Source organism: Protopterus annectens, chromosome 10.part0 (assembly GCF_019279795.1).
Source record: "Protopterus annectens isolate FY-2018-M chromosome 10.part0, PAN1.0, whole genome shotgun sequence".
NCBI classification, from domain to species: domain Eukaryota; kingdom Metazoa; phylum Chordata; order Ceratodontiformes; family Protopteridae; genus Protopterus; species Protopterus annectens.
In genome coordinates this window covers 999,447,699-999,462,631 of record NC_056744.1, presented here as the reverse complement: position 1 = coordinate 999,462,631, position 14,933 = coordinate 999,447,699, and the positions used below count along the sequence as shown (strand labels likewise).

General features: G+C 38.7%; 1 protein-coding gene across 1 annotated transcript in view; it reads right to left on the bottom strand.

Moving 5' to 3' along the window:
- The window catches only part of BTBD19 (BTB domain containing 19), a 907,757-nt gene that overhangs the window by 112,242 nt on the left and 780,582 nt on the right, over positions 1-14,933 (bottom strand). Inside the window, exons 4-5 of the mRNA XM_044086828.1 lie at positions 9,006-9,074; positions 1,467-1,598 (exon numbers count right to left, since the gene is read on the bottom strand). Coding sequence (XP_043942763.1) covers positions 1,467-1,598; positions 9,006-9,074 — 201 coding nt within the window. The remainder of the gene's footprint in view (positions 1-1,466; positions 1,599-9,005; positions 9,075-14,933) is intronic.

Genomic DNA, 14,933 nt, shown 5'->3' with positions numbered 1-14,933 from the left:
GACTTCTGAGAAGTAAATGCCAAACAGGAGAGGGCCTAAGGCCGAGCCCTGTGGGACTCAACAAGTGACTCATCAACAGTCTGACTTGGAATCCGCAACTTTCACTCTGTGGGTCTTGTCTGTGAGCCAGTTTGCAACCCACCTAGTGAGGTAAGGATTGATGGCTTATTTGGTCAGTTTATCAATGATATCTGAGTGGAGAATGGTATCAAAGGCCTTGGCCAGGTTGTGGTAGGCTGTATGCACTACCTTACCCTCATCCACAGCCTTGGTGACTGCCTCAAAGAAGTCAACCAGGTTCAGCAGGCAGGATCTCCCCTTGACAAAACCAGACTGTGTGAGTTCAAGAGATTGGAGATTGCCTATATCTTTGTTAAGCAGATCCATGATGATGTGCTCCATAGCTTTGCATACCAGACTCGTCAGGCTAATGGGGCAATAGTTCCCAGGGTCTGTAGTTGCTCCCCCTTTATGGAGCAGGATGACTGTAGCAGTGTGCCATTCATTACGGACATAGCCTGAGGTAAGGCTGTGACTGAACAGGGCACACAGATGTGGTGCCAGTTCATTTTGTAGCTCATGTAGGACACAGACAGGGATATTATCAGGTCTCATGGAGGCTGTATTCTTGCTTTGGACAATGCAGCTTTTACCTGTGCTGCAGAAATGGTGGGTACTAAGCTTTCTTCTGGTATTGTGATATGGCCCTTGGGTGGGTAAAGCTGGCTATATCTGTTGGCTCAGTATAGGAGGTGCCATTGTGCAATAACTCAGAGCACATCTGGGTATTGCCTTTGAGGTTTTTGATATAGCTATAGAAGGCTTTGTGGTTGTTTTTGTTGTCAGTTGCAATTCTGCCTTCATAGCTGGCTTTAGAGGATTTAATAAGGGATCTCAGCTTTTTGTTGAGACTGATATGGAAGGTTTTGCAGTCTTGTGACTTCATTTTTTTCCTGCAACAGTTTCTTCCTTCTGTTGTAGAGTTTATTGATGGCTTGGGACCACCAGATTAGCTTCCATTTTTTGGAGGAGAGCATCTTAGTTTTATTTGGTATGGCAAGGTCCATGAATTTGTGTATTATTGTTTATATTAATACAAATGTAAAACACATCACTGCAGATTATCTTTTTCTTATGTGGGATACTCAGTTGAAGTCTGAATTGTGCTTTACAAATTCTTCTTTCACTTCTCTATGGATCATATATAACAGAAGTCTCCAAGGCAGTTTTAAATTAATTTATATTATTGCCACATGCAACTGAATTCCAATCTTCTTCTATCCTTTCTGAGAACCATTTTGTGATTAACACTGTTCTTAAAGAAGTTCCTTAGTTTTCTGAATGAGTTAGCTCTTTCCCTTCTATGTACACTCTAGTACTCCTACAGGAGGGAGTGAGTTACTTTTCAAACTTGAATCTTTGAAGAATACTTATTAGAAATAGTCTGCATCCAGATTTAGACTTACCGAATTAACATGGGCCCATTCACGGACTGCTCTAATCAGCTCAAACTCATCAATCATAAGGGAGTCACTATGGAGAATCTCTATCATAGCAACATCTGAGAGTTCATGGAAACCCCGAGTCTTGACAACCTCCTGCAAGAAAGATAGAAACTTTCAGATGAACAACGCAGAAACAATGCTAACAAATGCATGTATACATTGCTCTTAGTTTCTGTGGTTATTCTGATAAGACATCGCACCCTGTCTGTTGGCAAATATCTTTGCAGTTTTTTATGCTGGAGAACTCTGCACATATATATTTCAGTCATTTACCAGAACTTCATTTTATCAGAACTGCAAACTGGTGTTGGTCAACCTAAGACTAAGTCTGCTTTTTCATGCACAGTACTTTCTCTAGTATGGCTAAGAATAACTTTTCAAAGGAAATGTTCCATAAGCTGGCAACACTGGATGGAATCAATATCTTCTTGTGCTATCAAAACTACCAGATGAGGGAAGAACGACCCTATCAATCCTGTTTCTTTCACATGCTTTATTTGTCAGATCTGCATTGGGGGGCTACTATAGAGTCTCTGGCATAGCTGGCCTTAGGCATAGGCCAACTAGGCAGACGGCTAGGGTGCCGCTGTAGCAGGGGCACTTTTCCAGTAATATTACTGGATGGTGTAGGTAGACCAGGAAGGGGGCACAGGGTGGTGTTGGGGGCACTGTGGAAACCTTTTGCCTTGGGCACCAATTGACCAAAGGCCGGTACTGGTCTCTGGTATAATCATTCAAGAAAGGTTCAATCAATGACCCTGACCTTAATAAGTAAGAGATAAAGATATGTGCAGATACAGCTTCACAGATAAAGGGGAAACAAAAGCAAGCTCAAACAATTATTCATCTAATTTCCCAGAATGCATTTTCCATAAATTTGCCATTCGTGGAAATCATTTTTTGCTACCTTGGTGCACAACCTGTGAACTCCCTGAAGCTCATTTGTAGGGAGGTATACTAACATCACTGCTGCACAACAGAAGATAAATTAAAATATGGAGAGCAGTAATTTGTGTGACATTTTCTCTTTTCACGTTGGTTTTGCGGCCATGGATTTAGTATATTTATGTTAGATGAAATGTGATTCAATTAAATGAATGAATTAATATAACTAGGAGTAAATGTTTAGTGAGCCAGTGACTAATAAATTAAAATGGGTGGAATCAGGTGGAATGGAGAAATGCCTGCATGAATACAACAGTAGATTACTTCTAGCAAAAAAGCCTTTCCTTTTATAAAATAAGATGTAAAGGAAACATAATGGGATGAGTTATCAGTTGTGGTATTGTGGTTATGAGGGTAAAATTGAAGGGGAGCAGGAAGAAACAAAATGGGTGTGGGGGGAGTGAAGTGGGAATGACCTTTAAGTCCTGGAGAGAATTAATTAAGTTATATACATGTGCACAACTGTATAATCCAGACAGGTCATCAGAACTAAGAATAGTCCACATTCTGGGAAAGAAAAACTCTGCAGAGCAGAACTTCGGTATTAAATCATTAGGGTGGCTAAAAGTCACAGCAAAGACTAGTGTTCCCTGTATCGGCAGGTAAATAATATGCCACGGACCTGTGAGGCACAATCCTAAATAAATACAATTAAATTAAATAGGGATATGGTGACCAGAAGGTCACTAGTGAAAGGCAAGGCATGAAGAATAAAAAGTAATGTGCAGGGTTACAAACAGGTAATGCAGACAAAGAGTATGTAGATGTGATAATACATATGAAACAAAATACATACATACATACATACATAAATAAATAAATAAATGCCTATGTAAATTGAACCTATTGATGAAAATGACAGCAGGAGCAACACCTAAAGGCAAGATGCGGAGGCAAGAAGGCTACAACAGTGAAATGGACTGCAATGCCAAGCTATAAAGTTGAAATCTCTAGCAGCGTTCTTGTGGTGTGATCTTCACTTTGGCAACAAAGAAAGCAGCAGTAACCAGCATGCACTGAGGTTGGGGAGGGAGAGATACTGAAATGGATGCAACTGAAGCTTTCTGTGCTATCCTTTGTTGATAGAACTTAAACAGGAGATGAGTATGGTATGTAGACAAGCAAAGTTTAGCAATTAGCTGGCAGATATCTTGTCCATACGAGGAAGGAGGACAGATATGAAAGAACAGACATCAGCAAGGAGATGAAAGGATAAGGTGAGTAAACTGAGGTAGTGGCACCAAATGATAAAGAAAAGGGAAGTAAAAAAGTGGAATGCAGCCAGAATGGGGCTTGTGTTCCAGAAAGTTCTTCAGAAAGAGTACAAACTGCTAAGATGGAATGTAGAACACACAAAATGGAAACAGATAAATGAGGGTAACCAGCCACACATAAACAAAGAGAGAAAACATACAAGGGATGGGATTTTTAGACCAAGGAAACAAATATCTATGCTATAAAAAATATCACAAGATGATATGGAGAGCAAAAAACAAGTCCTCAAGACGGCCTGGTGAAGGTTATTAAAAGTCAAATCTTCCCTTCCCCCAACATGGAAGGAAATATATTTTTTGCCAGGAAGAGCACTCATTTTAAAGTACATTTTGGATTTTCACCTAGAGGTATCTGTAGAAGTATTTCTGCACACCAAACTGGCTGATGAAGTTGAGGGCGAATTCAAGATAGAGGTGCTGAAGATGTGAGATGCATACCTCTTAAGTTCTTACTAAAGAAATCTGAATAAAGCCTAACAATGGTGGGACAAAGGCCCAAAAATAGGGATATATTTTTAAATATTGCTCTGATAAACATAGAAAGTTGCTAGAATAACAGGATTTAATGGGATTTGTGTTGGCATGCATTTTTCTGAAGGATATGAAGTCTAAACATGAAATGTATGCCATTATTTAGTGACTTCAATCCTCAGTGATTTGCCAGAAAACCACAAGCTTTATGAGGAAAAGACCAAAAATATGAGACAAAAATCTGAACATTCTGTGAAAATCTGGGCAGTTTTTTTTTCTGGGCAGTTATGAGGTATGGTGAGGTGGATGAGATAGGTGAAAAGCTCCATACTTTTTTGGGACTGTATAAAGATAATTTGAAAGAAGGCCTGGAAAGCTGATCCACAATTTGTGGCAGGATGATCACTCCTTGACAAAAGGTATATTCTTTTTTTGTGACAGAACTAGGTAAAACAGGTAGTTTAGCAGAAATGATATGGATGAGAATGACAACAACTATGAAAGTCATAACAAGAAAATGGATGTAATAGTTATAGTAAAATCAAATCCAAAGAACTTGGCATGTGAGGCTATTATAGCAATTACCAACAACATGGCTGTGGTATATTGAAGATTTACCCACGGCTAGTGGGGTTTAATCACGAGGGAGAAGCCAACCATGGGTAAATCTTCAATATACCAAACCCACGTTGTCAGTTATTGCTATTATAAAATAATATTATTTAAGAAAATACTTACATTTCTTAAATAATGTTTTTGCATAATGCCACCATGGTGTTCTTCCACATTTTTTCCCAATTCTGCTGCTTTGTTGATGTACTGCGGATGCGTATGGGACTTCTGTTCCCATGTTTACTAGGTACATCAGTGCTTTGGAAAGCAAGCAATGGAGATAGCAAAATCTCTGTTTCTTATTTTATTATATTTATTTATTTATTTATTTTTTTTGTGAAAAGAAAAGAAAGCTGCAACATACGGAAAGTTTAGCAGTAAGACAGATGGGAAAAATACAAGGAAAATCAGGTATGTTTGTTTAGTAATGCAGAATGTACCTGATTTTTCTTGCATTTTCTCTGCTCTTATAAGTGCCTCCAAAATGTCTGGAGGTTACAGCTTTTTTTTTTTTAATTTATTTTTTTTTCATTTTTACGAAATGCAGACTACATAAAGGTAGGGATGGGTAATTTTGCTCTTTTGCATTGTCTGAAGGAAAGAAAGTCTGAAATTGAAATGCATGTCATTATTTAGTAACTTTGTTCCTCAGTGATTTGTAAAACAAAAACACAAATTTTATGAGGAACTAAGTCACTAAATAATGACATGCATTTCAGTTTCAGACTTTCTTTCCTTCAGACTAACAAGTGTCTGCACATACCTATAGATAAAAAAAAGTCTGGCCGCTCAATGATACTTTAGTGGTCAGACTTTTACTATTGGTATATTCTCAATTTACAACGGGCACACTGGTTGGGCTGACCAATCCGCGTGCTTGTTTTTGAATGTTAATGGCCAGTCATTCTATCATATTCAATAAAGTTAAATGAAAGGCGGGTGAGTTGAGAAAAATATAAAGACAGTAGCAGTTGCTGAATGCCAGAGGAGGTAAGAATAAGAACGTAATGGTTATCTCCCATAAATATATTTCCTCTGAAAGGTTGCTGCTTCCTTTTCCTTACTTTCCCTTTTTAAGATGTTCAGTGCTGTTTATAATCTGTCAGACAAATGCTATGTACATAAATATTAAACATCAATTTAGCTGTTAATCTGGGATTGAGAAGAAAACTGTAACAAACAGGGCTGGGTAAGCCACAATGTACAGTACTAAGAGTTTATGGCCTGCCGCTCTTGGAAGTGTAAAGTGGCCCCATGCAAGCAGGCTGCTTTTGTTAGAAGCACTCTGGCTGGTTAAATAAAGTCTGATTGCCAAAAAGCTAAAGCACTTGCGGGGGGGGGGGGGGGTACTGAGAAAAGAAGGGAGAATGCAGTGGACCTAAGTGTTATAAATACTTATAGCGGTAAATGGAATTGGAAAGCCATAGTAAGCTCAGGCTTAGAGGAGGAAATACCATCTAGGGTACCCCACTGGGGCTGTTCATGCTTGAGTCATTGTTGTAAATTTTGTATAGCAAAAAAAAAGAATGCTGGCCAAAAACAGAGGAGCACCCAAGAGAATGCACATGTCTATAAAAAAAGGTGCTTTGTAACTCATTTATAGGTAAAACAGAGGTGTAAAATATAGGAGGATGGAATGCATGTGTCTCTATAAGTCAGGTGCTTTATAAATCTTTTACAGGTAAAACAGAAGCATAGAATAGACAAGGATGAAAAAGCAACTGTGGGATGATTCAGGAAGGCATAGGAGAGAAACAAGTGAGTGCTGGCAAGGTCTAGATATTACATAGGCAATTGTACAGATTAGATAGTTCCTCTCCTTTGGCTCAAGTGTACAGATTAGATAGTTTCTCTTCTCTGGCTCAAGTGTACAGATTAGATAGTTCCTCTTCTCTGGCTCTAACATTTCAACACTTTATATACCACATAGATTAAACCATCTGCTCTCCTATTTTCTGCTTTTGCTTACATCACAGTTCTGTAAAGGGGACTCAAAGGTTTTATTTCAGGATATCTTTAGAAATTGTAGTCAACGGTATTATTAGTTCACATTTAATACGGGCACTCATAAAATCGTCTAAGGCCAGCTTCGAGAGAAAAATTGCACAGGACACTAAGGATAATCACAAGACTTTCTTTAGTTATGTTAGAAACCTGGGTGGGAATTCCCAAATATGCTCAGAATTAGTCCAAAATGACAAAAAATACACCAAACCCACAGACATTGCCAACATCCTAGCTGACAGGTTCAGCGCAAACCCCCCCCCTTCCCCACCAAAAGGGCAAATATATACCCCAGCAGAGTGCTGCCCCCCTGACATCTCAGATGCTCAGGTAAGAGCCGCCCTCTCCAAAGCAAAAAACACAGCATCAATGGGAACAGACGGTGTCCCGGGCTGCGTCCTACATGAACTCCAAGAAGAACTAAACCCAAACATAAAACTACTGTTCAATCTCAGCCTTACTACAGGATATGTACCCAAAGAGTGGTGTACAGCAACAGTGGTCCCTCTCCACAAAGGTGGTGCCTCAACGGATCCTGGAAACTATCGCCCCATAAGCCTGACTAGCTTGGTCTGCAAAGCTATAGAAAGGATCATCATGGACCTCATAAATAAAGCTACTGGGGACCTACAGACACTGGATCCTACCCAGTTCGGCTTTGTTAAGGGCAGATCCTGCCTCTTAAACCTGGTCGATTTCTTTGAAACAGTCACCAAGGCCATTGACGAGGGGAAGGTGGTCCACACAGCCTACCTGGACCTCGCAAAAGCCTTCGATACAATACCCCACTCGGGCATTATAGATAAGCTCACCAGCTTAAATATAAACCCCTATGTCACTAGATGGGTTGCAAACTGACTCAAGGACAGAACCCACATGGTTAGAATTGCTGGAGCCATGTCAGACTCCAAACCAGTTACAAGTGGCATCCCACAAGGCTCAGTCCTGGGACCTCTCTTGTTCGGTATATATTTCTCGGAGGTACAGGCCAACACGGAAGGACTGTGGCTGACCAAGTTCGCAGATGATTGCAAACTGGGCACCATAATCGACTCTCCAGCCGACACAAGCATACTCCAAAACGGCCTCATAGAAACAGACAACTGGTGTCAGAGCCATGGCCTCAAGCTAAATGCCAAAAAGTGTATAGTCATCCCCTTCAGCAAAAACAAAGTGCCCACAAATTACCACATACATGGTAATCCATTAAGTACGGAAGAAGTAATTAGGGACCTGGGGACCCAAGTTGATAGCAATCTCTCATTCGACAACCACGTGGCCAAAGTGGTTAGAAAATCATTTTATAAAGCCCACCTAATCATGAAGGGATTCACATAAAGATCGGGGGAGGTCATCGTGCCTCTTTACTCATCCCTCATCAGGCCCATAATTGAGTACAATGCCCCTTTTGGGATGTACCTTACCAGACATTTGCAGCAACTGGAAAGACCCCAAAAGTACCTCACCAAGAGGATCAAAGGGCTCAAACAGATGCCATATGCTGCCCGGTTAAAGAAACTCCAGCTCTACTCAGTGGCATACCACCTGCTCAGAGGCGATTTGTGCCTGACGTATAAAGCCATGTCCAACCCGGAATTAATGGACATGCTGCACCTCAGAAAATCCAAATCCCATTGAGCTAAGCGCTCGAGAGACTTGAACCTCAGCACTGAAATAAATAGGACATGCTGGAGGAACAGATTCATAACCCAGAGGCTCCCTTCTCTCTGGAATAAAATCCTAGTCCTGGTTAGGCAGAGTCCCTCATTGACTCTCTTCAAGAGGAATCTTGATGAGTGGATGGGAGATCGTAGATTTACTCCGGGTATCACTTCTGTGTCACTGTTAGACAGATGCACAGTATGCTAACTTCGAAAAAGGGCATAGCAAAATTCATTTTAAAATGGGTGGCGAAAGCCAAACACCCTCTGGCTAGGCTTGTAAATGCCCTAGGGCAGATAGCCTAGTATGAACCTATGAACCTAATAGTGGTGCATTGCATTTAAGGTAATCTTAAGATTACATGTCACAATTAACATAATATCAAAATACAATCTACATATAACACTCTATAAGCAAAAGTCACAAACAGTGCAATAGCTGAATTGTAAAAGTGTAGAATGTTCTTGGTTGCGCTACTGAGATAACAGTATTAATCTACTTATCAGGCAAGCAAACGTGACTGCTTATTTACCCGTGTGGAACCTTCAATGAAAGCAAGGCACTTCTTCTTCATATCAACCTGGCCATATGTCACTGCAGCCTGCAAATCAGAACATAGTATCAGTATCCAGGGCAAAAACAAATTAATCAAGCCAGAGAGGTCTTTTCTATGTTTAAATCTCTAAATACTCTGCACAGACTTGAATTACTGTACCTTTAAAAACAAACTGATATTTTTCTTAATTACTCACCCATTCTTACAAAAATAACATGTTATTTTATGCCTGGATAGGTCTTGTTAAAAAATAACTTGTTTTGGTTAATAGAGTACAAAAGGAACTATGGCAGATGACTGCAATGTCAAGTAAAACCACAAAAAAAGATAGTAGCTTTAAGAAAGCTGATGACATCATGGCTATGCACGGGAAAATAACATATAGTTATCATCTAAGATATTATTTTAAGTGACTTCAAGGAACAACAGCTCCCTACTTAAGAATGGGGCAAAAAAACACACACCAGTCCAATAGAACTTTGTTTTGTTAATGCGTCCATTTGGCAAGTCAAAAGCCATATAAATAACAATTATGCTAAATCATTAATGGGACAGATTACAGAAAATCTACAGACGCTGTAAAATAACAGAAGAGACAAAAATAATTACTAAACATACGGTCACATACATGGGAAGGGGTCCTGATAGACAGATGAAAAGTCAGCAAGCAAAGGAGAGTAGTAGTGCTGAAATTGAATTCATACTCAAGTCCTGTCAGTACCTTCGGAAGGTGGACCCTGTTTTTTTTATAAAATCTCACCAAGGGGACACTGATATACAGACTGCATTTATATAGCATATATTATGGACAGAAGTAAATCAAAAATAAAAAAGATAGCTGGGTGTACAGGACCCAGGATAAAAAAGTTCCCAATCTTGGTAAACACACTGGTGTCAGGACTGAAAAAAAATGACAACGTAGAATCCTCAAAATACAGAAACATTCCTACAATGGGGCCAGGCCAGGCTCAGGGGGAGGATGCCCCCCTGTTGTAGAAGGAAGTAGTAGTCCACAATAATGACAAAATTTGATTGGCCAAAGAAGAGCCATAAAGACTATAGAGTGGACTACTGAGGATAAGAAAGAAATTATGTATTGTTACTTTTAATTAAAAAGCCCAGAATTTCCAGACACAAGATATACAAAACAATTAAGAGAGAAATTAGAGGAAAGAAAAAATACTTCTGCAGGAAAAACTGTCACAAGCTTCAAATAAAAATTTCCTTTCATTAATACAACAGATTTTTGAAAAACAGTATACAGATCAAGAGACTTTGATCTCTTTGGAAAACGAAGCCTCTGAGGAAGTGAGAAAATATAAACAACAAAATCTAGAGATATTTGAAAAATATAAAAAAGAAATATGGACATGGGAAAGAAATAGAGATTCGATATGGTGCAAATATGTATGCAAAGGAGAAAGCCAAGTTAACTAATATAGAGAAGGCAGTCTCAAAGATATTCGAAGAAAAATACAGGCAAAGGCATCCAGATATGGAAAATTTCACAATAAAAATATTAACAGCACAAAGATTTAATGTAGAAAAGATGATTAGTAAAGCAGAAGTTAAAAAAATAGAAGTTGAAGTTATGGACTGCCTGAGAAGTGAAGGATTTAATGTAGAAGGTCTTAAACAGATTACATCACAGCATGATTGAGTAAGCCCCAGAATAAGGAAAAGCAAGAAGAACAAGAAACATGTGAAGAAGAAATATGGACAGGGGAAAGGAAAAAAGATTTAATATGGTGTAATATTTGTGCAAAGGAGAAAGCAAAACTAATACAAAAAGAGCAGCACCAAAGATATTTGAAGAAAAATATAGGCAAAGGAATCCAGATATGGAAAACTTTGTAATAAAAAAATAAGACTAAGTGGAAAAGTAGGAAAAAGAGATTAGTAATAGAGAAGTCAAAGAAATAGAAATTGAGGTAAGGGAACAGCTGCAAAGAGAAGGATTCGGTGTAGAAAATCAAATGCAGAATGTACCACAACAGGCTAGAACAATGAATATCCAAAATTAAGGGGAAACCAGCGGAACAGGAAGCACCAGTCAGGTGCCATATCAAGATATTTTGGAGCCTTCCACAGGAAACCAGTGAAAACATTAATTTGAAGCTAGACAGCAAGGAAAGGAACAGGAAACTCTGATACAATCAATCTTGAGGAGTGATAGGCCAGTGAGTTCCCATATGACAGAACAACAGATGAGACAGGATGAAATTGAAGAGAATGTGCCACAAGAAGATGTTATAGAACTTTCTATAGAATGCCCGCAGTAAATGGAAAACAAGGGATGTGCTCTCAGTATGGAAGAAAATTAGTTAAGAGAAGAGTTGCTTGATTTAATAGACAAAGACAGATATATCAAGATCAATGAGAGAAATAGACTGCAGAAGGTTAATAAAACCCCAAAAGTAAGAAGCTTGATAAAACAAATGAACACAGTAATTAGGACTGTCCATAGAGATCCATGCAATATAACAGAAGTAAACAGAATATATTACTGTGCTGCTAAATTAATAACTGATATAGTTCTATCACAGAAACACATGGCAGCGAGGGAAAGCGAATACTATCATGGAAGTATTGAATAGAGAAAACTATAAAGCAGCTAAGACAAGAAGTGTCATTGTTACAAGATAATAGAAGAGGGTACAGATCAACAGAAATATTAAGAAAGATGTGATAAAAGCAATGTGCAGTATTAAAACAGACCAGGATCTATTATGCACTACTGGAGATAAAAAACTAAAAATTTCAAAACAGGCAGAAAGACTTAGAAGATACGAAGATAAATATAAGGGAAAAGCACAAAATAAGCAATTTACTGATGACCCAAAAAAGTTTTATAGAGAACTGGGAAATACGGTAAAAGGAATTGAAAGACCACCAAAAAAAGAGGAAGTAGATACATTTTGGAGAAGTATCTATCTATGAAGATCCTGTAGAACATAACAAAGATGCTAAATGGATAGAAGAAGTAAAAGAAAGAATAAGAAGTTTAAAGGTACAGGATATGAAATAGGATGAAATAACAGCCAGAGAGATTGAAACAAAGTTGAGAAAAGCCTGTAACTGGAAAACCCCAGGCCCATATGCAGTACCTAACATTTGGCTTAAAGTGTTAACTTCTTTGCATAAGGATCTACCCATGAGTAAGAACTATTTATATGTGCAGCCCAAACACACACTGCACTGGTTAACAACAGGAAAAGCAATACTCTTACTTAAGAGTGAACCTGCAAGCTACCCAAAAAATTATAGACGACATATAAACTATACATGGGAATTGACACTGACAGAGTTTATAGTCATCTAGAAGAAAACTTAATTACGGCAGTATAACAAAAGGACAATAAAAGAAAGTCATATGGAACAAAGGATCATTTGTTGTTAAACAAAGTTATAGTGGAGAAGTGTAAGAAGGGGAAGAATCTAAGTATGGCATGGATTCACTACAAAAAAGCATTTGATAGTATTCCACATTCATGGATAAAAGACTGCTTAAAAAAGTATAAGATACACCCTACACTGATTGACTACATTACAGGAACCATGAAACAGTGGCATACCACTTTGCAATTAAGCCATGATGAAGGACAGATTATTATCCCAGGGATAAAAATCCAAAGGGGGATATTCCAGGGTGACTCTTTGTCACCGTTGCTATTCTGCTTTGCAATTAATCCATTAAGCTGTTTACTTAACAGCTTAGGCCATGGCTACAATTTGGCTTCTAGAAAACAACAAAGTCTAATGACTTCTCATCTTCTCTTTGTTGATGATTTAAAATTGTATAGCTCATCAGATGAGGAACTGAAAGCACAGCTGCAGGTTGTCAAACCTTTTTCAGATGATATTGGAATGTCATTTGGTCTTGATAAATGTGCAAAAGCAACCTTTTAAAAAAGGAAAACGGCAGCATCAGAAAAACATCAGTTTGGGACAAGAATGTGATATAAAAGAACATGAGAAAGAGGAGTGTATAAATACTTGGGAAATGATGAAGGATCAGCAATAAAACATGAACAAATGCGAGTAAAGCTCAGTAAGGAGTACATTAGAAGACTTAAATTAATCCTGAAAACAGTATTAACATATAGGAACAAGATCCAAGCCATAAATCAATTTGCTCTTCCTGTCCTAACTTATAGTTTTGGAGTGATTGACTGGCCCCAAAAAGTGTTGGATAGATTGGATATTAAAACAAGAAGGATGCTTCATGCTCACCAAATAATTTATAAAAATTAGTATATACCAAGATTATATTTTCCCCATTCCGAAGGAGGGATGGGCCTCCTTGAAATTGATTACATGTATAGATCTGCATCCATGGGACTCCACACATATCTACTGACCTCACAAGATCCAAATGTAGTGAAAGTTTTGAAACATGAGGAGAATAAATTTAAGATGACATCTCTGCTTAATTTAGCAGAATCATATCAATGTCAGGCAGGAATGGAAATCAAACCAGAACTGGATTAAAAACAGGCAACTGAATGTGATAAAAAACAAAAGAAAGAATATAAGGTGAAGGACCAGATGAAAAGGCAAGAAATGTGGAAAAAGCATAAATATAGTTGCAAGTATAGAAAACTTCTGGAAGAGCCTCGTGTTTATAGATAGATCATATAGATCAATTTATAGTACTATAGCCACTCCCCCACTTTCTAGATCCTATCTGCTTTCATCTGGGATAATTCCTCCCACCCTCATTCTTCTCCTACATTTTAATAGCACCTATTAGCTTTCATCTGGCATTCTCCCATCCCCCTTCCAGTACCTTTACCTCACCACTCTATCTTCAGGTGTTGCATCACCAGGTAAAACAGTTCCTTAACTCACTAGCTGAATCACAGATAATGATATATTCCTCTTTACTACCCCTCTTGTTTGCACCATACCTCCTTACCTTGTATGAAAACCAGTTTATCATGGGATTTCAGGTCCCAAACGGCCATACTGTCACCCCAGCTGTAAATCCTCCCACCTTCAACCATACTTACAGTACCAGGTCCTATCCAACATCTTGTTCAGTCTATCAACATCTCAACCCCAGGCACATTAGCTCTAGATCCAAACACTACCACAAACTAATAAACAAATTCCTGAAGTTCATCACCAAGTATAGACTTAACCTAATACTTGGTGGTTATATTCACCACAACCCTGGTCCACCCACTTCAGATATGCATACCCCCTCTACTTGCAATCTAAGCTACAAACCTACAATTAATAGACCAACTAACTCTCTCCTAGCCTGTCATTTCAATATTAGAAGCATTAGGTACATGGATTGCATGCACTTCTGGATGTCCACTCCCCTGAGATTCTCTGTTTATCTGAAACCTGGTTAAAACCTAACACTACAGACAATGAAGTGTTGCCACCTGGGTAAAATATACACAGGCTGGATCATGCTTCGAGGAAGGGTGGGGTGGGGTAGCTGTATTCTATAAATCTGAGGTGAATGTCACCATAGATGTAATACAACCACCTCAGATTAATAACGCTGAGATTCTTGCCACCAAATTGCAACTTAAAATAAAAATAAATGCATTAATATCATCTGTATGTACATACCCCCAGGTAACAATATATCTACACTTGAAGATATCCTGTACTGGCTATCATGTCACTACCCCCAAAAAACCCTACTACTTGGAGACTTTAACATAGACTGGGGCACCTGTTCCTCAGAATCCCCAACCACCCATACTAACCTGCATGCATTTACACAAATCATATCCACCCCGACCAGGATAGGTAAACCCAACCAAAAAGAAAGCATACTTGACTGGGTACTCATAGTCACCCCTAACTGTACACCTCTGGTACCCTCCCTGATGGCCTAAGCGATCACCTTCTCACCTATGTAATTAAGCACAAAGCCATTAA